Source organism: Talpa europaea, assembly GCF_964194135.1.
Source record: "Talpa europaea genome assembly, chromosome: 6".
NCBI classification, from domain to species: Eukaryota; Metazoa; Chordata; class Mammalia; order Eulipotyphla; family Talpidae; genus Talpa; species Talpa europaea.
In genome coordinates this window covers 138,502,533-138,524,972 of record NC_140072.1, presented here as the reverse complement: position 1 = coordinate 138,524,972, position 22,440 = coordinate 138,502,533, and the positions used below count along the sequence as shown (strand labels likewise).

Genomic DNA, 22,440 nt, shown 5'->3' with positions numbered 1-22,440 from the left:
CGGCCGAGTCAGGGCCCGCTCGGGCGGCGCGGACGGCGCGGCTGGGGTCGGGGCCCGAGGGCGCGGGGCGGGCGGGGCGCCTCGTCGCCGGGGCGACCGCGGGGCCGGGCCCGTCTCTGGGGCCGCGGGGCGGGCGCCCGGGGTGCTTTGTGAGGTCTGGGGGCGCCGCGCGGCCCCGCGGCCCGTTCCCGGCGCGCCCGGGGCTCCGGCCCGTCGGGCAGGGGGGCCGCGCCGGCCCCGGGGACCCTCGTGCCGCCAGCGGTGGGCGGCGCTGGCTCGCGCCTGCCCACTGGGGTCTCGAGGCCCCCTCCGGGCCCCCCGCCGCGAGCTGGTGCCCCGCGCTGCCCGCCCGTGTCCTCCGCATGTGATTAAAAACGTCCCCTTTTCCCGCGCGATGCCTCTGGCTCCCGCGCTGCTCACCGTCATTTGGGGTGAGAAATATTTTCCCTTTTATTAAAAGTGGCCGCACGTTGTCAGTGCGTCTGGAGAGGCTGTGAAAAAATTGAAATGTTTGCTCGCATCTTGGTAAGCCCCGTCTTTGAAAAGAACAACGCAGCCCGAGCACCCCAAAACCCTTGTGTCGCCCCGCCCCGGCGGCCGCGCGAGCGGCACCCGCGCCGGGCGCGGCCAAGTCAGGTGTGGGCAGCGCCCACAGCCCTTTTATGTAACACTGGACGGCCGGGATCCGAGAACAGGCCAAGCAGGTGGGAGCTGTGGGCTGGCTGGTGCTAAATGGCCCAATCAGACTTGCGGGCGGGGCACCCGGAAAGAGGCTATAAGCCTCCGCCGGCCCGTGGTGGGGCCTGCAGGGTACCAGCCCCTGGAGAGAGGAAGGTGGTTCCAGCCTCCAAAGAAAGAGGAAAAACGGGTCCAGCAGCCGCCTTGAGGAGGGGAGGCGCCAAGGGACTCTGCGGGGCCCTCGTCCTGCCTCCATCCAGAGAAGTGCCAGAGCCCTGCCCGGCACCCGGAAGAGCTGTTGCTGCTGGTGTCCCTGGCAGCTCCCAGGCGCCGTGACCCTGGGGATCTCTGACCTGCTCCGGGGCCGGCGGTGACCATCGCGCCGGCTGGGGCTACCCAGATTCCTGGTGATGGTGGCGGCCATCACTGACACTGCCTGGTGAGGCGGCCCCGCACTGGCCAGTAAGCTGTCCCCGCACCTGACGTCTCCCACAGGCGAGCCCCGCAGACTGACCGTCCTCGGGCCGGGCCCTGTCCTCTGTGTGGCTCTGGCTGCAGGCCCCCGCTTATGGGTCCATACGGACCTGCAGCCCTGGGTTTGGCCCGTGGCAGCTCTGGTCTCAGCCCGGGCAGGGGGAGGCTGCTCTGTCCTCCCACCCGGCCTCTGCCCTGCCGCCCTTTTGTAGCCCTGTCCCCCCATTTCACTATGGCCATAAACAATCCAAGTCCTGGGTACTCCCTGGCCCAGCAGGCCCTCACCATGGGTCGTGCTCCCCCATCACCCACACCCAGTAGCCTTTGTCTCTCTTCACAAGAAAGACGTGACTGGTCACGAGCACTGACGCATCTGGGCGATAAATCCTGGGTGTCGGGAGAGAGAGCAGTGGGGAAGCCCGGGCCCGGCCACTGCCAGTGGGAGTCCTGTCACTCAGGAACACGCCGCACAGCCCAAGTAGGCCTCTGCGCCAGCGCCATGACCCAAGAACCATCAAAACGACCCCGTTAGCCTTATTCTCACTCCCTGACACGCGGAGCTGCCACCGCCGGCACCCTGAGTCTCCAGGCTGGTCCTCGTGGCAGGGGCGAGCCCCGAGGCCTGCGCTCCTGTACCCAAGGGCGTGGCCGCTGCGCAGAGGGCCAGGCTGGCCTGCCCCGCCAGTGACCAGGCCCCCGGGCCCCCGAGACAAGAACAGTCTGCTGAGGAAGCCCACGGGCCAAGTGTCCCTTTACCAAGAGTCATGACTCCAGCCCATGTCCATTCATGGATTTTGGGGGGGGGAGGCTTTGCTGGCGGAAAGCCTGGGCTACAGCCCTGAGAATAGCTACAAGAGAAGCGTGTGAAGAATGGCAGTAAAGGGCCTCCCCAGTGGCGCAGCGGTTGAGCGCTGGGTTGTGAAGCTGCCCGCAGCCTCTGCGGTGCCGGTTCGATCCCCGGCTGCTCCCCGGCCATCGGAGGAGGATCCCACATGGCGCGCAGACCTCTCCTGCCGCCCGCTGCTCCCCTCAGCAGTGTACTTCGGTCCTTCTGCCTGCTCTGCTCCCTGCTCTGGCTCTGGTGAATTCTCTCACCCTCCCGTGCTTCTGACTGTACCCAGTGCTTGTATGTATGTATGTATAAATAAATAAATAAAGATGGAATTTCAAAATACTTTAAAAAAAAAAAAAAAAAAAAAAAGAATGGCAGTAAAGCAACAGGCCTGACATCAGTTGCCAGCTTTTAGGCCCAGGAGGAGGAGCGCGTCCCAGGAGCTCTCTCTGGCGGCTGGGTGAGGATGCCGGCCCCCACTCGGCCTCCATGGGGCCTGGCCTCCAGGCGGGCAGCACGATCTGCCAGCCCCGTGGGAGCGTGCTGGCCCAGAGCAGGATGAGGGGGCGCCCACCGGTGACGAGGGCCAAGTGCGAACTTGCCGGAGGGGCTGAGGCTCCCGGGCCTGCCACCGCTGGGCACTGGGGGGCATATCCGCGGCTGAGTCCGTCAGGGCTCCCAACAGAAGGGCCGCCCTGAGCCAAAAGCAGCAAGTGGCCTCCACAGCCGTGTTCAACCCAGGCAAGCTGGGCAGGAGAGTGCCCGGGAGAGAGGCAAGCCCAGGCAGAAGGGCGGGCTCGACGTCCCGCTCTGCCCTCCAGCCTCTGCCCTCCCCGCTGCCTGCCGTGGTTGCTTTGTAACAGGGCTGAAGCCAGAGGCCTTACAGGGGGTGCTCCTGGGGGTGCAGGCGAGGACGGAGAGCTCAGGAGAAATGCGGACACCGTGTGGCGGGGAGACTCGTAGGATGTAGGAGGGACCACGGTCCCCCCTCCCCGGGGCTCAGCGCTTGGGAGTCAGCGATTTGCATCCCCAGCAATTCCAGCTCGGCCAGCCCTGCCCCTGCCATGCGGCCCTTCCAGGAGGCTGTGGAGACCTCCGGGGACACAGAGGGGGGCCCCCCCTTACAGCCACTGCTCACAGCCGCCTCATGTGTCCCCACGTCCCAGTGACCTCCCGTCTCAGCAAGGGCACACACAGCCTCACCAACAAGCACACGTGTCCACACTCACGAACACAGTGCACACCTAACAAACACGCGTGAACATGGAAGCGCCAGGGCACACCGGACCCAGCCCGGCTCTGGCGCCTCTACCCAGCTGTACAGCCCCCATGGGCCACCCTCCCGCTCTGGGGGGCTTTCTTCTTAGGGGAGCGTTTGCTCAGGCTTTGGGGGACCTGCTCACCGCTGGCGACGACAGAAGCCACGACCCTGCAGGGCCTGGCAGAGAGACGAGGGGCTGGTCTCTGCAGTGTGGGGTGGCCCGAACACTAGGGCCTGTGCTGGTTCCTGCCTGTAGCCTCAACACAGTTTATTGCATTTATCAGCGTGACACAAACACGGGTGCTGCGACCAGGCCGGGAGCCTGGAGATGTCCTCACTTGCGTGGCAGGCGATGTGGGGGTGTCCTGCACCGCAGCTCCTGGCACACCAAGCTGCAGGGGTCTCTCTTCTGGGCTGAGCATGCACCGGAGGCCCCGCCCCAGATACCCTGTCTGCCAGCCCTGGCAGCCCCACCTCTCCCCCCCCACACACACACTTGGGGTTCCTCCCCTGCCCCCAGGCACAATCCACCCCTCACCCTCCAAAGACGACCAGCGGGCGCCCAGCAACCCCAAGGACTGGGGCCGCCCCACAGGCAGCCTGGCCTCGGCTCTTGGGCACCTACCGGCCCGGGACAGGAGGGACGTGTGCTTCAGCCGATGTTCATCCTTGTCTCCCCGAGTTGATGGTAGAGAATGTCACTCATAATTTTTTCAAAAAAAAAAAAAAGATTTTAATACACAATTATGTTTTACTCTGAAAACAAAAAGCCCAAGTTTTTTTTTTTTAAAAAGATTTATTTACTTATGTATTTATTTACTCAAGCACTGGGGACAGTCAGAAGCGCGGGAGGGTGAGAGAATCCACCAGAGCCAGAGCGGGGAGCAGAGCAGGCAGAAGGACCGAAGGACACTGCTGAGGGGAGCAGCGGGCGGCAGGAGAGGTCTGCGCGCCATGTGGGACCCTCCTCCGGTGGCCGGGGAGCAGCCGGGGATCGAACCGGCGCTGCAGAGGCTGCGGGCAGCTTCACAACACCCCAGCGCTCAACCGCTGCGCCCCCGGGGAGGCTCCCAAGTTTTCTTTTAATTATGGCTTCTTCCTGAGACACGTTTGCCTGCTTGGGGTTTAGCCCAGTCTGAGCTTGAGCTGACGTCACTGTTCTCACAGAGCGACCAGCCTGCAGCCTCACTCGAGGGGCCAGCCTGAGGCCAGGGCTCCTGGGCTGGTCAGCTCAGCCCCTGCATCCCCCAGAGCCCCGATGGGTCAGGCCTCAGGGCTTCCGAGCTGCCTGATCCCACCTCCCACTGGCCTTTCTGTTTCCACTCTGGAAATCAGCAGTCCTGTGTGAGGCTACCCCAAGACACTGCAGACCCCCCACCTACCCAGGACACACCCCAAGCAGCCCAGACCAGCCCCACAGGGACCCCAGAGGCGCCCGCCAGCCCACGGGTGCATGCCCACTGAGACGTGCTTCTGCGGACGTCGTCGTCTTAGTCGGTGCTTTGCCGTTTTGGGGTCACTACTGGAAGACCTTCTTGTCAGCATGGGGTGCAGCCGGTGACCTGGCCACACTGCCCGGGCCTGGCCTCCTGCCGCCCGCCTCTGGGCCATCTCCACTTCGGCCTTTGAGGTGACCAAATGCAAAGGGACATCGACAAACGGGAGGACAGATGAGGTCCGAGCGCCCTGCGGCCGGGCCGGAGGGGCGTGCATGGGCCCAGGGCCTCCCCGTGCAAGGAGGGGCCCAAGTGGCTGAAGAGCTGAGGGGGCTGAGCCCGACACCACCAAGTTCTCACAATGTGATTGTCAGGTTGATTAAACTAATTTTATTCAGTCAGTCTACGTTAAATTACAGTATTAACAATCTCTACAGACAATGAACTTGTAAGAAGTGGAAAGCTACTGGCCCTTCAAGACCACCTTACGAACTCACAAATGAAAATTCACAAATATAGAAACGATGACACGCAAGGAGCGAGGCCTTCCGTGTGCAAACCCAGATAGCATATTCTAAACACGCATGTTTCAAAAAGGGAAAATCTTTTAATAATTTAGCATAAAATCAAATTATATAAACTTGGTATATTCCAGAAAATATTGCTTTAAACACTTATACCATGATCAAAATTCCTTTGGTAGCTTTTAATCAAAATGAAACATGCTATTATGTAAAATATAAAGTACTTTCAAATGTTATCACAAAAGTATCTTTGTTGTCGTCGCGCACGACGTCAGCACCCGCAGGCACGCCGCGCGGCCCGCGCCCACCAAGCCCTTCCGCCGGGCGGGGAGGGGCTGGGACCCGGCACCCCCCCACCTCCCCAGCAGGAGGTCAGCGGGGGCGCGGCAGGGCGGGAAGCACTGGGCCCGTGCCCACAGCAGGCCCCACTTGGCACACCCGCAGCCCGCCCAGAGCGCCCATAAGAGAACGTGGCCGCCAGGGCGTGAGCTCTTTGAAAAGAAAGGAAACTGAGGCCGCGTCCCCGGGGCCGCTGTGGGCGCGGCTGTGACCCTGCACACGAGGGCAGGCGGACATCCTGCTCCCGCTTCAGGGGCGCAAGCCCCAGGGGAGCCGACCCGACCAGTGTCTCTCGGCCCACCTAGAGTCGCACTGACCCGGACCGAGCCCAGGCCGGCACCCCGGCAGGAGGAAGGGCTGTCGGGAGAGACTCTGCCGCCCTCCCTGCCTGCCCAGCGCCCGCAGAGCCCCGGCGGCGGGCGGGGCCGGCTCAGGCCACGTAGTGGTACTGGTTCGGGCTGTCCTTGTCTCGCTCCATGTAGTCTCTGTCGATGAGCGACTCGATTCTCTTTTTCAGGTCTCCGGGCTGAGAGAGAACCAGACCCCACGTCACCAAGCGCGGCCTACAGCCACCCAGCGCTGTCAAAGGACAAGCCCCGTGGCCGGACACAGGGCGCGGGTGGCTGGACAAGCCGCCTCCCCACCCCCGAGGGTCCCCGAGCAGAGCATCCCCGGCGGGCCCACGGGACACCGGGCCGGGGGCCTTGTGGCAGGCAGCGCACCGGTGCTCAGGGACCGGGAGGCAGCGGGGGAGCCGGGTCAGAGCACACGCGGGGGCGGCACCTTGACAGGGAACTTGAGCTGGTTGTAGAGCTCCGACACCAGCAGGGCGTGGCCCAGGGTCTTCCTCATCTTCATGATGCGCACGATGGCGGCGTCGATCTGGTACTGCCGGTCCTGGAACACCCTCTCGGTGGTGCTGACCTGCTCTTCCACCTGCGCGGGCAAGACGGGCCGAGGCTGTCTCTCGAGCATCGACCGTCTCGCTCCCAAGTGCGATGCACAGGAGTCGGCGCGGGGAGCCCTGCCGGGCCGCGTTTTCATTCGTTCTGATCAACCCGACCTTCCGACAACAGCAAGCCACGACGCCAAGGCGGAAAAAGAGTTGTTTCCTATTTAAAAAGCGGGGAAGCCGTGCGGCTGGGCCGCGCGGCCCGGCATGGGGCGGGCAGCCTGTGAGGCCTGTGAGGCGTGCTCTTGACTGAGATGCCAGCACCGCAGTGCCCGGGCAGCAGCTGAACTGGCGCCAGGCCGTGAGCACCAGGCCCGCCCGCTGTGCAGCCAAGGGAGGTGGGAGGCTCTGCCACAACGTCCACCTTGTGCAGAGGACATGGCCACAGAAGCCCTCTGAGCCATGGCTCCCAAGTCAGACACCAGAAAGGACAAAAGGCTACATTTGCCAATTCAGAGCCCTCACATGGAAAACCCCCAAACCCGCAAACCCGCCCGTCACATGGCAACGGCGGCATCTTCGCCAGGGGCCGGGTTGCCAGCCCCTCGCTGTCGCCAGCAGAGGTAGTCCTGTTGAACGGAAGGGTGGAGAGCCAGAAGGGGGACGTCACTGGCCGGAGTGCCCAGCATAGGCCCGCTCTGGAGGGGAGTTCGGGGAGCTTGCCGGCGGCAGTCTGGCACAGACAGGCAGGGTCCACCTGCAACAGCGCTGTGCAGGCCCGGGACGTCCGCCCATCCAGGCCCGACACGAGGGCAGGCCATGGGCACCAGGACCCCGGACACGCCCAGGCCAGCTGTTCGGGAGCACTGACCAAGCAGGTGGCGGGCAGCCCCCAGATTCAATGCCGAGCCGCACACCGTGCCAGCCCCGGAACTCGGGGTGCCGACCTCCGCACCCACGACCTGGACCCCACCCATGCTGACAGACCAAAGTGAGTGACTTGAGTTGAGCAGCCTCCACCTCCCGACGGCCTGCCTCTCCGTCCGACCCACTCCCCAGGTGGTAGCTGCCCCCAGCCACAGCGAGCACGTGCGGAGCAGCCCAGGAGCCTGGGCATCAGGTGAGGCGGCTCAGATGTTCGCTGCAGGCCCCGGAGAGCCGCGCGGCCACCAGCCAAAGGCCGGGACGGCCGGGAGCAGCCGAGCAGCAGGAGCAGCGGGGGCGCATACGTACAGTCTCCTTCATCTGGACTTGGTTGATCTTGATTCGGAACAGCTTGTGCTTGAACTCGCCGTTGAAGATGAACTTGTCCCCGTCTTCAACCTCCTTCCCCCTGGGGCTCTTGGTCAGGACACGGGCCTTCCCGCAGGCCAGGGACTGCAGCGTCCTCCGCAACTCGCTGTCCTCTGGGCGGGGAGGGCGCAGGGTGGTCAGGCAGGGCGGACAGGACCCCCAACATGCCCAGGAGCCGGCTCGCCCCCCCACCCCCCCCGGCCATGATGACCTAAGCGGGCGCCCCGGCCCTCGCGGCCACACCTATGCCAGTGGCCATCTTTATGTCCTCAAAGCTGAAGCCGTCGCCCTCGTTGAACATGAGCAGCACGAGCGTCTGGAAGAGGGACACCTGGAACTCCTTCTTTCCCTGCGGGGACGGGCGTGGCGTTCGGAACGGGGCTGCCCACTGAGCGAAGGCCCCGCCGTCGGGCCCGCGGCCTAAACCTCCTCCGCCGGAGCCCCAAGGGCTGTCAGGAGGTCCTTCCGCGACTCGTGCTGGGGCTGCTGGGGCTGCCGTGCCCCCACCTGCCCTTTCTAGCCCGGCGCGTCCCCCGGTGCTGGGTGCCCTGGCGTGAGGGGACAGAACACAGGGGCGGGACAGGGCCCGCGGGAGGGCATGCTGCCCCGCCGAGGCGCCCGGTCTGCAGCTCCCAGGGCCCCAGAGGCACCACCACCACTGCCCTTCCCTCTGGCGATCGCGCTCTCACTGCCACCGCCTAGAACGTGAACCCCCGGCTGCCGGTAGCTTTACTGACCTAAACAAGCCGACCGGACGACAGCGATGGTTTACTCTTTGCCACCAAAGCTCAGTCAAAACGACTTACAAAAGCTGAAAGTCCATGCAGCAGGACAGAGAACTCACTTCCTTGAACTCCGCCTTCAACACGGCGTGGCCCAGCGTCGTCTGCCACTGCAGCTTCCGACCACTGTGCTTCCCAAGGTAGAAGGTCTTGAAGACTTCCTGAAGCTTGATCATCTGCCGAGCACAAGGAGGCAAGCCTGACTGCGACGCGGTCCTTCTCAGCAGCACGCGCCACGCAACTCACAAGTCTTAATCAACATTCACAGCACGAAGAACAGGCCCGCCCTGTTTTACAGCTGCCTCCTGGACCTGCCCTTGGGTCAGGCCCGCCCCTGGGGGCGCCGGCTCGGGGCTGTCCGCAGCGGGCGGGAGGGAGAGTAGCGGGTAGGCCTGACAGGAGCCTTGGGAGAGACCATGGGACGGCGGCGAGGTCGCCCCAGCCAGCCGGGCCACCCACCTCGGGCGGCAGGTGCACCTCCACAGGCGTGTAGGTCGGCCAGTAGCCCATGGTGAGGACGTTCACCGTCAGGTCGATGGAGCCCGGGTCGCTCTGGTTCTGCATGTACTGGGGACAGAGGAGGCGCAGACGAGACGTGACTCCAGGAAACCGCCCCCGCCCTGACTTACGACACAAGAGCTGTGATTCCCAGCAGAGTCGGGTCATGTCTGCCTCCACCTCAGCCCCAGGCACGCATGGCCGCGCGGCCCCTCCTGGCCAGCACGAGGGCCCTTACGTGCACGTGAGCCAGGTCTGCGTGAAAGGCCCGAGGGATAACTGGCGCTTCTGCTGCCCCAGGCGAGCGGGCGCGGGCCAAGGCCACTTGCCTGCTTGAAGTGCACCATGATGTCCTTGGAGAGCTCCATGTCCTTGAACATGCCCTCCAGCTTGCTGGTGAAGGCGGCGCCACACTCTGCGGACAGGGCGACGTGAGGGCCCAGGACCGGCTGCCCGCCCCCCCACCCCGCCCCTGCCGGCCCCAACTCACCATGCTTAAGTTTTGACAACATCGACTTCTCAGCGTCAACGGAGGCACTTTTTCCAACAAGGAGTCGTTTTGCCAGGTCTTTTTTATAAAATGCTTCAAAGACATCTTTACCTGTTTGCAGCCCAACGAGAAGGACGCGGGGCGTCGGGGAGCTGCGCGCAGGCTGGGAGCCCGTGCCCGCCCGGAGGGGTCCCCGCCTGCCCACGGGAGACGCCCGGGCCAGCTTCCTCCAGGAAAGAGGCCCAAGGGCGCGGTCTCGGCGACGCTGTTTTCTGTTTGTCTGAAGCTATTGACGACAGTGCGGAGAGTTGCTCACCGTGGATGAACCTGAATATTATCATGATCTTGTCCAGGATCCGCTCCAGCTCTTCGTCCGTGGCTTCTTTATTGCCCGCCCTCAGCTTCGAGTCGACGTGCTTGGCTGTGAGATGAAGAGAGCGACCCCTGAAGCGCCTCTGTGGCGGCCACACATCCTCGGCGCTCTGGGAGGACAGGCCCCGGGTTCCCCCAGGCCACGCAATCACTGGACTTGGCAGTGCCTCACTGCCCCAGGCACAGGACCATGCGCCTTCCTTAGACAGAAAGAGCTGGGTGGGGCCCGGGGGACACGCCTGCTCCCTGCCGGGGAAGGGCAGCCCGACCAGGCTCCTGCCTCAGAGACACACGGTGACTCCCCAGAGGAGAGCGGAGCCTCACCTTCGAGAAACCACAAGCCACACAGTGGCCCAAAGCCCAATCAGCCCCTGTCAGTACCTCTGACTGTGCTTATGGGCTTTTCCTTTGCAATTTCTCATAACAGAAACTCGTGAGCACACAGAAGCAGGGACGTACGAGGAGCCCCGTCCACAGTGCGCCTGGGCAGTGTCGCCCCCACCCCTCAGCGCCCAGCCTTGCAAAGCCCTTTCTGGCTGATGAAAGCCGAAGGCTCCTGGGACACACCTGACGCTAACGCCACACGAAGCTATCAATTCAAAATGGCTTCACCTTAAATCACGCTGTCCTTCAAGATCGCACCCAATCTCGCCCTCTCACACTGACCAGCGGACTGGGACAGGACTGGAGCTCGCGGCAACGGTCTGTTGCCCACGAGACAAGCAGGGTTGTGCAGCACAAGCACCCCCCCGGCCCCCGCCATGGACAGCCTCAGCTGGAGGTCCCTGGGCTGTCAGCATGATGCACACAGCTCACGCCCATCTGCAGGGACATGAGTCCTGATGAGGTACCCCCGTCCCCCCAACAAGGAGTCAGGACATCTTGGGGAAAACCTGCTTGAGTTCTGCCTGAATCTCCCAAATGCAAGGCACCCAGAAACGCGCTCTCCCACCGATGAGCTCCGCAGGCTTGTTGGGCCTCTTGTTGATGAAGGCCTCAAAGGACTCCTTCATCAGGTTGACGAACTTCTCACTCCGCTGGAAGCACACGTCCACCACATGGTCCACCCGGTCCTTGAAGTCCAGCAGGTCCTGCACCATGTCCTTGTCCTTCTCGGGATTGATGACGATCGTCGTGCCGAAAGTCTACGGGATACCCCCGTTACCACGCTCGCCCACCACCCGCCACGACGCAGACGTTAATCACCGTTGACTGCAAACTGAGTCATCTCAACTTCCACGCGTGGCAGGCGGCCCATGCCTCAGAGACCCTGCTGTCGCGTCTGTGAGGCTGACCCCGCGTCCTGCCCTGTCTCCCTCAGCCATCAGCCCCCGATGCCCCAGGGCTGCGTGGTGCCTGCCAGGTGTGCCGCGTGCCCCAGGGATGGTCCTCGCAGCAGCACAGCTGCATGCGACATGCACATGGAGCAGGGTGCCATGAAGGGGCAGACGAGGCAGCTGCCCGCATGTGTCCACGTCAGCCGGGTGCTGCTGCCTCTATGCCCTTGCACCCCCTTCGCGCGCATACCCAATGCACCAGACGCAGCCCACGGCCTGCAGACGCACCCGCGTGGGTCATGGGTGCCGGCCAGAGTGGCCCCACCCGCTCGTGGGCACCATGCGCATGAACGGACACCAGGACATGAGACGACCGCCCGCCCAGCCTTGCAGCCCCCAGGGCCAGTGCTGCCAGCAGACAGACCTTGATGTAGTCACTCCAGTGCTGCAGCAGCGTCTGCTGCCCGCCCTTCACGCGGCTGAACAGCTGGTACATCTGGGTGAGGTCCGGCACGCGGTTCTCGTCCAGCAAGTGGTCCAGCCCTGAGGCGACAGAGGTGGCGCGTCACAGAGTCGCACGGCAGACACACAGGTCGGGGCGCGTGGGCAGGGCAGGGCATGCTGCAGTCCCGCCCACCTGGCCCCTGCACCCACCGTCCCTGGCTCAGCCCATCCTGGGACCTCACAGGTTTGAGTGAGAACATGTGCGGCCACGTCCCGTCAGAGCCGGCCTTGGCAGCGCAGCGGCGGCCGAGAAGCACCCCCACCCTCCCAGGGCCGAGTCAGGGCCACTTTCACAGCATCAGCTCGAGTGTTTAAGGGCGAGATGCCCTCTCCACACCCTCCCCACAGCACCCAACCCCTGCCCCCACGGGCGCCCGGCACGGCCACCTTTCTGTAGGATGGCTGCCAGGTGCTCGCCGAGGAGCTGCTTCTCCACGCAGGCAATCAGCGGCTTCCTGGACGAGAGAAGAGCCCGTGAGCAGGGAAGGGCCCCCACAGCCATGCGGCTGGCAGCTCTGACACCCTTGAGAGCCAGGAACCAGGTGCGCAGAGTCCACAGAGGGTGGGGGAGAAGGTGGCCCCACTGGAGCACCCTGGGCCCCAGCCAGCACCGCCACCCCCCCCCCCCCCGCCAGGTCCTCTCCCCACGGATGCTCAGCCCCCATCCCGTCCCATCCAGCCCAGGGGCTGTCCTGGACCCCATTTGTTGAGGGACGGGCGCCTGGGCACACGAGCCGGTAGGCCCCACGCTGGCCTGGCCCTGACTTGGCTTGCCGGGACCCTCCTGTCTGTCCTGGTGTGTCCCAGTGGGGTGGCCACTGCCAGGTCCTAGCCGGGGAACACGCTCATCACCCCTGCTCGACCCTCCCTGGCAGCGATGCCCACGGGCACCCAGACGTGACCCCTAGAACAGACCCAGGCTCGGCCGGGCATGGGGTCTGGCCGCCCGCTGATGGGCACCGGGTCGCCACCCGCTCTGGGCCATGAGGGACCACATGCTGTGGACACCGTGCTCTCTGGCCAGAGGGAGCCATGGAGTCTCATGAAGCGGCTCCCACGCACGACCCTGGCAGCGCACTCGTGGCCCCGATGGCTGCCCTTCCCAACCACCGACCCAGGCAGTCGGGCAAGGGTTCGGAGCCCCGCTCAGGGCCAGGACGTGGCTCGACAAGGCAGAGCCCCACCCCCGCCTCCACGTCCGCAGAACCCAGCAGGAGCGTCCGTGGGAAGCAACTGTCTAGACCAGCGGGTCCCCAAGAAGCCCCAGTGAGGCAGCACAGAAGCGCCTCCACCACATCCAGGGGCTGGGACTGCCCATCCCACGGCCCTGACTGCAGCTCAGGGCCAGAGGCCGCACATGGTGGCACAGACACAGGTCTGGCAGGAGCTGCGGGCACCATATCTCGCCGACACGGCAGCACCGGGGCACCAGGGGACCCCACGCAGCATGGCAGGCCAGCGGGCACTCACTGTGTGCTGTGGTCCAGGTAGGTGATCACCCGGTCTCCTTCTTCTTCCAGGCGCTTGCTGACATGGTTAAGGTACTCCGGGACCTTCCAACAAAATACCCACAGGCTACAGTGACTCACACCGCGCCAGGCACCGTGCAAACCAGAGGCAGGGCTGCCCGCGCAGCCAGACACGACTGGCATGTGGGTGCCAGGGCCGGGGCCACAGTGTCCAGCCTGACCCGGGATCCGGGATCAGGCCTTTCACAGACACACCTCCGGGCTGCCACATCTTTGGTGGGTAAGCAGCCACACTATGTGTGTGTTGGCGGGGGGTGGGGGGGGGGGAGGAGTAGTACCAGCCTCCCAGACCCCAAGGTGTGGTGGTGGCGGCGACATGTGTGAGCTTTGTGCTGCCAGGGGTGCAGGGAGCCCCATCTGGGCCCACAGCAGGGGGCCCAGCCCCGAGTCCCAGCTCGTGCGGTCCCGTCAGTGCAGGCACAGGCGGCCTCTGGGGCCCAGTCCCAAGGGGCTTCCCTTGTGATCTGCTGAGCCGGAGCCAGGGCTGATGTTCTAGGGGTCACATGATACCTGTTTTCACAAGGATTTTTGGGCAAATTTTTCAAGGCCTCACACAGATGAAAACTTAGACGGGTCACGTTTCTCTTTCACAGAGGTTTGTCTCTCATCCTCTGGTCTCAACTACCTTATTGGCATTTTAACGGAGGGACAGCAAACGAGTCTCTAAGCAAAAGCTGTGCGGCGCCTTATTCTGCACAATGAGCAGCAGCTCCAGGGAGCCTGCGACAAGACATGGTGCCTGGCAGCGGCCCCCGGCTCACCTCTCGCTCCTGCATCAGCCTCTGGCCTTCTGCCGCATACAGACAGTTAGTTTCCTCCAGAAACCTCAGTTCAAACGAGTCTTTGTACACCTAAGAGACAGGCAGTGTTTCAACAATCAGGGCCAGCAGTACGGGCCCGCTTGCCACGCCCGCCCTGCCACACACCTGCAGGTCGGAGAGCATGCCCAGCAGGCTGCGCAGCAGGCTCCGGTCCACCGCCTCGCCACTGCGCTCGCGCCCGATCAGCAGGAGGATGCCGTCGATGGTCTTGCTCTGCACCGCCTTGTCGCTGATGATGTGGGTCCGGAACAGCTCCAGCCCCATGTCCCTGGTCAGCGGTGAGAAACAAGCCCAGGTCTCGGGGGTGGGCCCGGCCACGGCCCCAAATCCACTGGCTCCACCGCGTGGGGACTGGTCGTCCTGGAGGCAGGGCCCCAGTCACTGTGGGGAGCGCAGCCCTGGGGTGAGACTCAGGGGCTGTGAGGTCCCCACCCTGCCCTCCAGAGCAGTAGCTCCTCCTGGCCCCCTCTGGGCCCTTCCACGGAAGGGAACCAGCTTTCAGAGCCCATCGCATTCCTCAGCTGGGGGCTCCTGGTCACGGAGAACATGCTGGAAGCTGCCCGGCACTCCTCCAGCTCTCACACCTGCTGCCGTGTCCCAGGACCGGACCCCCTAGTGGTTCCAGCCAAGGCGTAGGCCCTCAGGCGAGCTGCCCAGAGGGAGGCCGGGTCCCGGCAGGGCTCTCACCAGATGGAAGGCAGCATGGAGTTCTGGAGTATGTAGGTGCGGTCCAGAAACAGGAAGATGCTTCTGATCATGATCTGGAACCAGGAAGAACATCACGTGTCTGATTAACGCGAGGTCCAGGGTCGGGCCCACGGCCAGCTCTCGCCAACGCACCGGGAGGACGCCCCACCGCCGGCCGGTCGTGGTGCTGGGGCCAATCCCGTCTCACGGGGAGGGTCTGCACTGTCAAAGCAGCCTGGTCCCCTCTGAAGTGGCGCCAGGCCGGCCTGCCCCCCACCGGCAATGTAGTCCCAGCTCACTCATGCAGGTGTGGCCTCGGCCTCCTCCACATGGGCCCTGGTGGCTGACAGGGCTGGGCTGGCCCCAGGACAGCACCCCGCCCCATGGCGAGCAGTGCTCAGGCTGTGAAGACACTGACCTGCCCCTCCCTCCTTAGTTAACAGCCGGGCCACCCTGCCGCCCAGGCAGGCCAAGGGCCTCTCCTGCTCTGGCTGTCTGGCTGCAGGAAGCCTGGACCCAGGTCTGATGACCGGGGCACACCAGGAGAACCCCAGGAGGGGCAGGAGGCGGCCACGGGAGCCCTGCCGGTAGCAGTGGCTTCTGTGCGGGGCAGCGGCTCGGGGGCGGGCCAGGCTCACCATCTGCCTGCAGTGGTCCTGCCAGCAGGTGTCCACCCTCTTGAGGAACAGCACGCTGTCCAGGGATCCTGTGCACGCCTGCTAAGGAAAGCGCAGACTCGGCCGCAGAGGACACGCCCGGGGCAGCTCAGGAGCCCCACCCCATGTCGGGTGCCCTGCCCGCTCCCCTAGCCTCACTGACCCTCCTCCTCGTGCTCCCGCCAATCACAATGGCCGCGGGCGTGAGGCATGGGCGGCCTCGAGGTGCGGTGGGCAGGGGCCCAGGGCAGGACCACAGGGCAGCCTCGGGCAGCCACCAGGGTGCACAGGGAGCGGGCTCTGCCGACGCCGACGGGCCCAGAGGACAAGCTGGCCTCGGCGGGACCACAGGCCCAGGACACCCAGAGGGGGCCCCGTAAGGCCGGGGTCCGGCCAGGGATAGGGTTCATGGCCCTTTGTCACGAGTCCTAGGAAACTCCCGACTTTAAGACGTTTTTCAGAACTTGTTTTAAAGACACCAACCAGACCCAGGCAGAGGGCGGTTTGCATCAATCCGATGGGCACCTTAAATATTCAAGGGTCGATCTGACACCATCGGGAGACGCCAAGACACCGGGGAAAGGAAGCTCACACGAGATTTTTCTTAAAAAAAAAAAAAAAAAAGCTGCCTAAGTCCAGTAAGATAAACCTCAGGCTTCCGTCCTGCAGCAGAAGGGAACTTCAACAGCAATTCTTTCAACGTTCGGGGGACCCAACTCCTTTTCCTACCAGAGACCGATTTCAAGACTTAGACTAACGAGCAGAAGCGTCACGAGCCAAAAAGGATATTCCCTGAACTGCAGGGTTTGCGCCTGGACGTGGTCCTCGCAGACCTGGCGGAGCTGCTTGTAGAGGGTGGAGGAGACTTTGTGAGAACAGAGATTCTCCACGGCCTGGAAAAAGCAAGCACAGAGCCTTAGCACAGCAAACCTGCTCTTCTTGGGGAAAAGAAACAAAACTCGACGTGTTCGTGACAGGAAGGCCACGGCACAAATGCAACCTACAGCGAACTCTTCTTTCCAAGTTTGGGGTGCTTCCTGCTGGCACCCCAGAATCCAGCACGAGGTGGTGAGTGGGGCCGCGACAGCAGGGAACACGGAGCAGAGTTGGGGCGCCCGCTATTGTCACTGGGGCTCAGCACGGCTGGACCCCGACACTCTGCAGGGGCTGGGCAGGCCCCGGGGAGCGCTAGAGTCGCCGCAGACCTGACTGCAATGGGCGGGGGTCAAGGTCGGGCCCTCGGGTGGGGGTGGCAGGAGGCCACAACTTGCGGCCAGGAGCAGCTTCCTCCAGACTCCCTCAGGCCCTGCGCGTCACGACGCTTTGTCCCAGTGGAGGAACAGCTCGTGAGACAAACACCTTCTCAGATATTCTCCGGCGTGTCTGAGTCCGCACACGCTCCCCATTTCCAGTCCCGTCTGGCCTTGCAAGTGCGATGGACAAAACCAGCATCTCACCCGACCCAGACGCTAAACCCCACAACCAGAAGTGTGATCTTTCAGTTGCACTAGTCAGAACCGTTAAAAAAAAGCACAAACCCACAAGGATCTCACCCGACGCAACAAAAACAAAGCAAACGACCCAGTCAAGACACGGGCGGGAGAGCCGCAGAGACGCTCGTGCAAAGAGGAAACGCAAACGGCCCACGGGTGTACGAAACACGCTCGTCGCGGATAACCAGGGACGTGCAAATCAAAACCACGCGAGACCCCACCCCACCCCACCCCCACGGCCGGGAGAACGGCGCGGCCCGGAAACACCAGGGCGACTCGGCGAGGCCGTGGAGGAGGGAGCCCGACGCCGCCGGGGGCGCAGACCGGCCCGGCCTCCTCGGAGGGCCGCGGGGACGCCCCTCGGGCCACTGGAAATGGAGCTACCCCGACCCCGCGGCTCCACTCCCGGAGTCTCCCCAAGACACACAACGCTCGTTGGGGAGGAAGCCCGCGCGCCCCCGGAGCCCTCCTCGGCCCTCCACAGAGACGCGCCGCCCGCAGCAGCAGGGACGAGCCGGCGCGAGGACGCTCCGGGGAACGAGCCAGAGAGAGAAGCGCGGACGGCCTCGCCGGCGGGAGGAGCGCAGGGAAGCTGAACAAAGTGCCCCCCCCCAAAAAAAAAGAAAAAGAAAAAACGAAACCTGCAGGAGACCACAGACCTGAGGCGCCCGGCGGCGGGAGGGGGTCAAACGGGAGGGAAGAGCTCCCGGAACCACAGTGGCAGCTCACGGGTGCCGTGGCCGCAGCCTCTCCCGCAGGGCTCCGGACAGCCGAGCTCGCCCTTCCTGCAGAAGGATGCAGTCCTGGCTGCGGCCAGGGCGCCTCCGGGGACACGGCTGCCAGGGCCGGGGGCGCTGGGCTTTGGTGGCTCCGAAACGACGCAGAAGTCGGGGGACCACGCCGGAGGGGAGAACTCAAGCGCTGTGCCAACGCGAGCAACAGCGGAAGAAAACGAACCACCTGAAAGCCGGGGGCACGCGTGACAGAAACACTTCAGTGAATTTCTTAAAAAGGTTTATTTATCTCCACCTACAAGAGCCAGGCACAGGCCTGAGATGCAGGGGCAAGAGGACTCCCCAGAGACAGAGCGGGGAGCAGAACAGGTGGATCCACTGAAATCCACTGCTGAGGGGAGCGGCGGGGAGGCAGGAGAGTCTGCTGCGCCCTGTGGGTCGCTCCCTGGCTGGGGATCGAACTCGTGCTGCAGAGGCTGCGCACAGCCTCACAGGCTGCGTCTTAACCCCCTGCGCCCCCAGGGAGGCCCCCCGGATGCGAATGAAACTCATTTCCTCCCCAAGGGAAAGATGCCCCTTAAACCCCTACACTGCTCACTCAGGCAAAGCTGATACCAACAACGCCAGCACCCGCGCCAGGGGAACGGCCGCGTGTATCACGCACACGAGTCACACCACCGCCACGTGAAACACGTTTATTTGCACCAAGTGCAAGAGTACAAGTGGGATGATGAGAACAACTAAAAAGTCACAACCCGTTTCTATCTCCAGCGAGATCGTCGCACAACAGGAACAGCCCGTCTCCCCCAGAACCCAGAAACCGCCGCGCCTGGCCTCGCGCCGCCCTCCCGCCGCGTCTGCGCGTCTGCCCCGGCCTGCCCCGCCTTCCTCCCAGGCCCAAGACGACCTCCCGCCAAAGCGGGTGCTCCGCTGGTTAATCATTGGAGAACTCCGCAAACACAGCTACGGCCAAGCAAGTTTCTTCTGTAACATGCGCAAAAAGACATTTTCTGTGGTGAAAACCAAGAGAAGCGTGGGGGGCAGTTCCTCACAAAACAGCATCTGAACGGAGCCTCTCCCGTGGGCTCCGGACAGTTGAGCTTGCCCTTCCCGCCGAGGACTCAGTCCCGGCTCCGGCCAGGACCCCTCTCGGCACGCGGCTGCCGGGGTCGGGGGGCGCTGGGCTTCCGTTGTTCTGAAAGCTGAGAATCTGGGGGACTTCTCAAAGCACCTGGCAGGGCCCGGGCGAGCAGTGTCCTTGGCTTGTGCTGAGTCACTGTGATGCCCTCGGGGACAGCGCTCCTGGCCCACGGGGCCGGGCCAGCCGCCTTTCTGCACAGTCATGGGTCACGGGGGCACCCCTCCGAGGAGCCGGGCAGACTTTTGAGCTGAAGCAGGGTCACCTGGGGTGGGGGCGGGGGCTAGGGCGCCCGGGCCTCCTGCAGCTGGGGGCGAGGTATGGGTCGGCACAAAGCAGGCTGGCTCTAGGGGGCTGAGGCCTCAGGGCTAGCGAGGCCCTCAGGCCGGAAGGCCAGATGGGACAGTGGCCAGCAGCCAGGTCAAACACCTGGGGGACGCTCAGGACATCAGACTGCCCTGATTCTCACATGGAGTCCCCCACAACTAACACTTGAGATCAGAAAGAGCGGGGAGCCCCATCAGAGTGAAAACGCCTGTCTGGAGACGAAGAGAGTGACCACCCCCGAGCAGAGCATCATAGGGGCAGCTGGCGCCGCACTGCAGCCTCAGCACACATGCCCGTGGGGTGCAGGCGCTGACGGGGGTGCCCTTGGGGCCAGCACGCCTCAGCCTTGGGGACCACAGCGCCGTGTCCATGATGCCCCGAGACACACATGGAGCAGGAGGGGCCGCCTGTCACCCCACTGAGAAGTGACAGGACAGAGATCAGAGCAGAAGAAACCCCAGCACCAGCTCTGGAGCCGCATCACAGCAGGTATGGGGTGGGGGGACTCCGTGTCCTGGGACAGGCAACAAGGCCAACGGGGTCAGATGCCAGTAAGGTCTGGGCCCAGCTCTCCACGCTGCTGGGCGAGATGCAAAATGGCGTGGCCACAGGCACCAGCCTCCCAGCCATGCGGGGGGACACGCTGCCCACCTGACCCGAGAACCGCCTCGAGACATGCACCTCCGCAGAAGGAGCTCAACGCACACGGATATTCCCTCCTGATAGGCCCGACCTGGATGCCCTGATGTCCCCTGGAGCGGGGGAAGGCCCCTGACGCCCTGGCGAGAGCACAGACTGGGCCAGCACCCAGGAGGCCGCCAGCCCCGGAGGGTGGGGCCGCCCAAAACGCACAGCTCCAGGGGGAGAAGGCTCCGGGCTGAGATAGGGGTGGGGTATGAGGGGGAAGCAGGGTGCTCAGGCTCGGGGGTGCTTTGGGGCGGTGGCTACACAACCGGGCGTCATGTGTAAGTCACACCCTGGACCATCAAACCAAAAACACACTCGGGTGAGCTAAAGATGGTGCGGGCTGCTGGCAGCTGACGGGGCGGCCTCCGCCTTCTTCCTGCTCTCCTGCAGCTCCTGGGACTTTGATGCTGTAATCGTTATTTTTCCAAATAAATTTATTCTACCTATTTATGCATATGAGAACTGGGGTGCAGAAGAGAGGAGCAAGGGGTGACAGGATTCGCCAGAGACAGAGTGGGGAACAGAACAGATGGGCTGACTGAAAGCAGCGGGGAGACAGGAGAGGTCTGCTGCGCCCTGTGGGTCACTCCCTGGCCGGGGATGGAACGCGTGCTGCAGAAGTGGCGGACAGCTTCACAGTGCTGGCACTTACCCCCTGAGCCACCAGGGAGGCCCTGATGCTGCAATTATTTACATAAAGAATTTTAAAAAATACATCAAAATCTCTTAGCAGAAACAGTTGCCACTTCCTGAAACAGACGCCGGTCACCTTGCGTGGACGCTGCTCTTGGACACGAGGTGCCATTGCAGATGGCACCTCGTCCGAGGGCGCCAGCACGTGCGTCAGCTGCAGCGAGTTCGCCGCACGCGTGAAGGGAGGGAACACCTGCGCCGGCCTGCGAGAGCCGGACGGTGCCGGCACGGGCGTAGTCGCAACACCGGCCGGCTGCATGTCTGGAAACGCTCCCAGCCCGGGGGCCTGTAAGGGCGCCTCTGACATTTTTCTGAGCAGCTCAAGTCACAGACAGACACCACAGCAACCAACCAACATAAACAGCTCCTGGCCCCGGCACACACAGCCTCGGGTTCCTGCCACCCGGCTCTGCTGCTCCCTTCAGCGCTGTCCGGAAGCACCCCCCGCCCCCCCAGTGCTGGATGATCAGGCTCAGATAGCAACTATGAAAACTAGGAGAGAGCCAGGAGACCGGACATGTCCTAACCGTGTCTGGGAAAATCCTGCAGGTGCAGGCGGCCTGAGAAGCGGGGGCTCTCTGGCCGATGCCCCTGAGGGACAGAGAGGAGGCAGACCGAGCACGTTGCACCCCGCACCAGCTGCAGGAACACATTCCACGCTGGACAGCTGGGCAGAGGGCTCCACTATCCAAGGTGGCAAGACCAGCCTGCCTCCCTGCAGGCGGCTGCGGCCAGCAGCCTGACCACCAGCCGCTGCAGCGAGTGGACGGCGGTCCAGCAGTGCTGACGGCTTACGTCCTCAGTGGGGCCCTGGCTGGCAACTGGCTGCCAGTAAAGGTCTGGGAAGCCAAATGTGGGGTCAGACCCCAAGCCTGATGACCCAGGCCGCTCGACTTGCACAGGAAACGAGGGCTGCTGGCCGCTGACCTGGTAGAGCTCCTCCAGATTGTGTCTGATGGACGTGCTGCCCTGGATGGCTCGCACGGCGTCGCGCAGCTTCTGCCAGGTGTCCTGAGTGTAGTTGTCAGGCAGCTTCGGTCTGTCTGCAGGTCCAGAGTCGGGGAGAGGGTGTCACGCCAAGGGCACGCAGGTGAGAGGGCAGAAAACAGCCCCCGGGCGGGAAGCCACCTGCCGCCGCCTGCTCCCCCCCCCCTTCCCGCCCTCAGGGAGCAGCCGCGGCCGCGTGGGCAGGCGGGAGGGGTGAGGCCCGCAGCGCTGAAAGCGGACTTAACACTGTCCAAGCCCGGGGGGCAGGCAGCTAACCTCGGAGCCCCGCGGGCCAGGGCCGGCGTCAAGAGGGGCCGCGCTCCAGGGCCGGCTGCTGCGGGCGCCGCCGGGGCAGCTCCGCCCTCAGGCCCAATTTATTCCACCGGACACCTGAGGGCGAGCTCGCCGCGCTGAAGCCGCCGCCAGGCGCCGGCCGGGAACCCCGATTCTGGCCCCGGCCGGGAGGGGGCCCCCGCTCCTGGGCCTTCCCCCACCTTCTCACCTGGGACGTATCCCCCCCAATCCCCCTCGGCCCCCCCCGGCCGGGACCCCCGGCCCCCGGCCCCCGCCCCGGGCGCCCCCCGCCCCCCGCGCCCGGCCCGGACGCCCACCTCGGAAGTTCTTGATGACCAGCTTCTTGGAGCCGCCGGCGCCCGGCTTGGAGGACACGGCGGCGGCGGCGAGCGCCGCGGGCTTGGACAGCCCGTTGGTGTGCCCGACCAGCGCCGGGCAGCCGCCCTTCCTGGGGGCCTCGTCGGCCATGGCGCCGCCCGGCCCGCTCCGGCCAACCGCCGCCCGGCGCCCCGGCCCGGCCCGGCGCTCGCGAGCGCGGCCGGCCCTGGGCCGCGTCCGTGGGCTCCGGCAGTCGCAAGGTCGGCGGCGGCGGCGGGCGCGACGCGGCTCTCGCCCGGGCAGCGGCGGGCGCGCAGGGACCGGCTTCCTCAGCCCGGGCGCGCCGCCATGCCGCCGGCCCGCGCGCCGCCACGCTCGCCGGAACCCGCGCGCCGGGCGCGCCGCGGGAGGGCCGCGCGCCGGA

The 22,440-nt window shown here is 64.5% G+C and overlaps 1 protein-coding gene across 1 annotated transcript; it reads right to left on the bottom strand.

Annotated features, from left to right (window-relative positions):
* Window positions 1-5,974: 5,974 nt before the first annotated feature.
* On the bottom strand, window positions 5,975-22,166 carry CUL4A (cullin 4A; the record flags this gene model as incomplete). Its single annotated transcript, XM_084235158.1, has 18 exons — window positions 5,975-6,070; window positions 6,328-6,480; window positions 7,670-7,842; window positions 7,973-8,078; window positions 8,574-8,687; window positions 8,971-9,078; window positions 9,339-9,424; window positions 9,500-9,610; window positions 9,816-9,920; window positions 10,824-11,016; window positions 11,573-11,691; window positions 12,040-12,107; window positions 13,123-13,205; window positions 13,943-14,032; window positions 14,108-14,270; window positions 14,690-14,763; window positions 21,345-21,460; window positions 22,016-22,166. 18 exons carry the CDS (start codon window positions 22,164-22,166, stop codon window positions 5,975-5,977), a joined length of 2,109 nt encoding a protein of 702 aa, XP_084091284.1.
* Window positions 22,167-22,440: the final 274 nt, after the last annotated feature.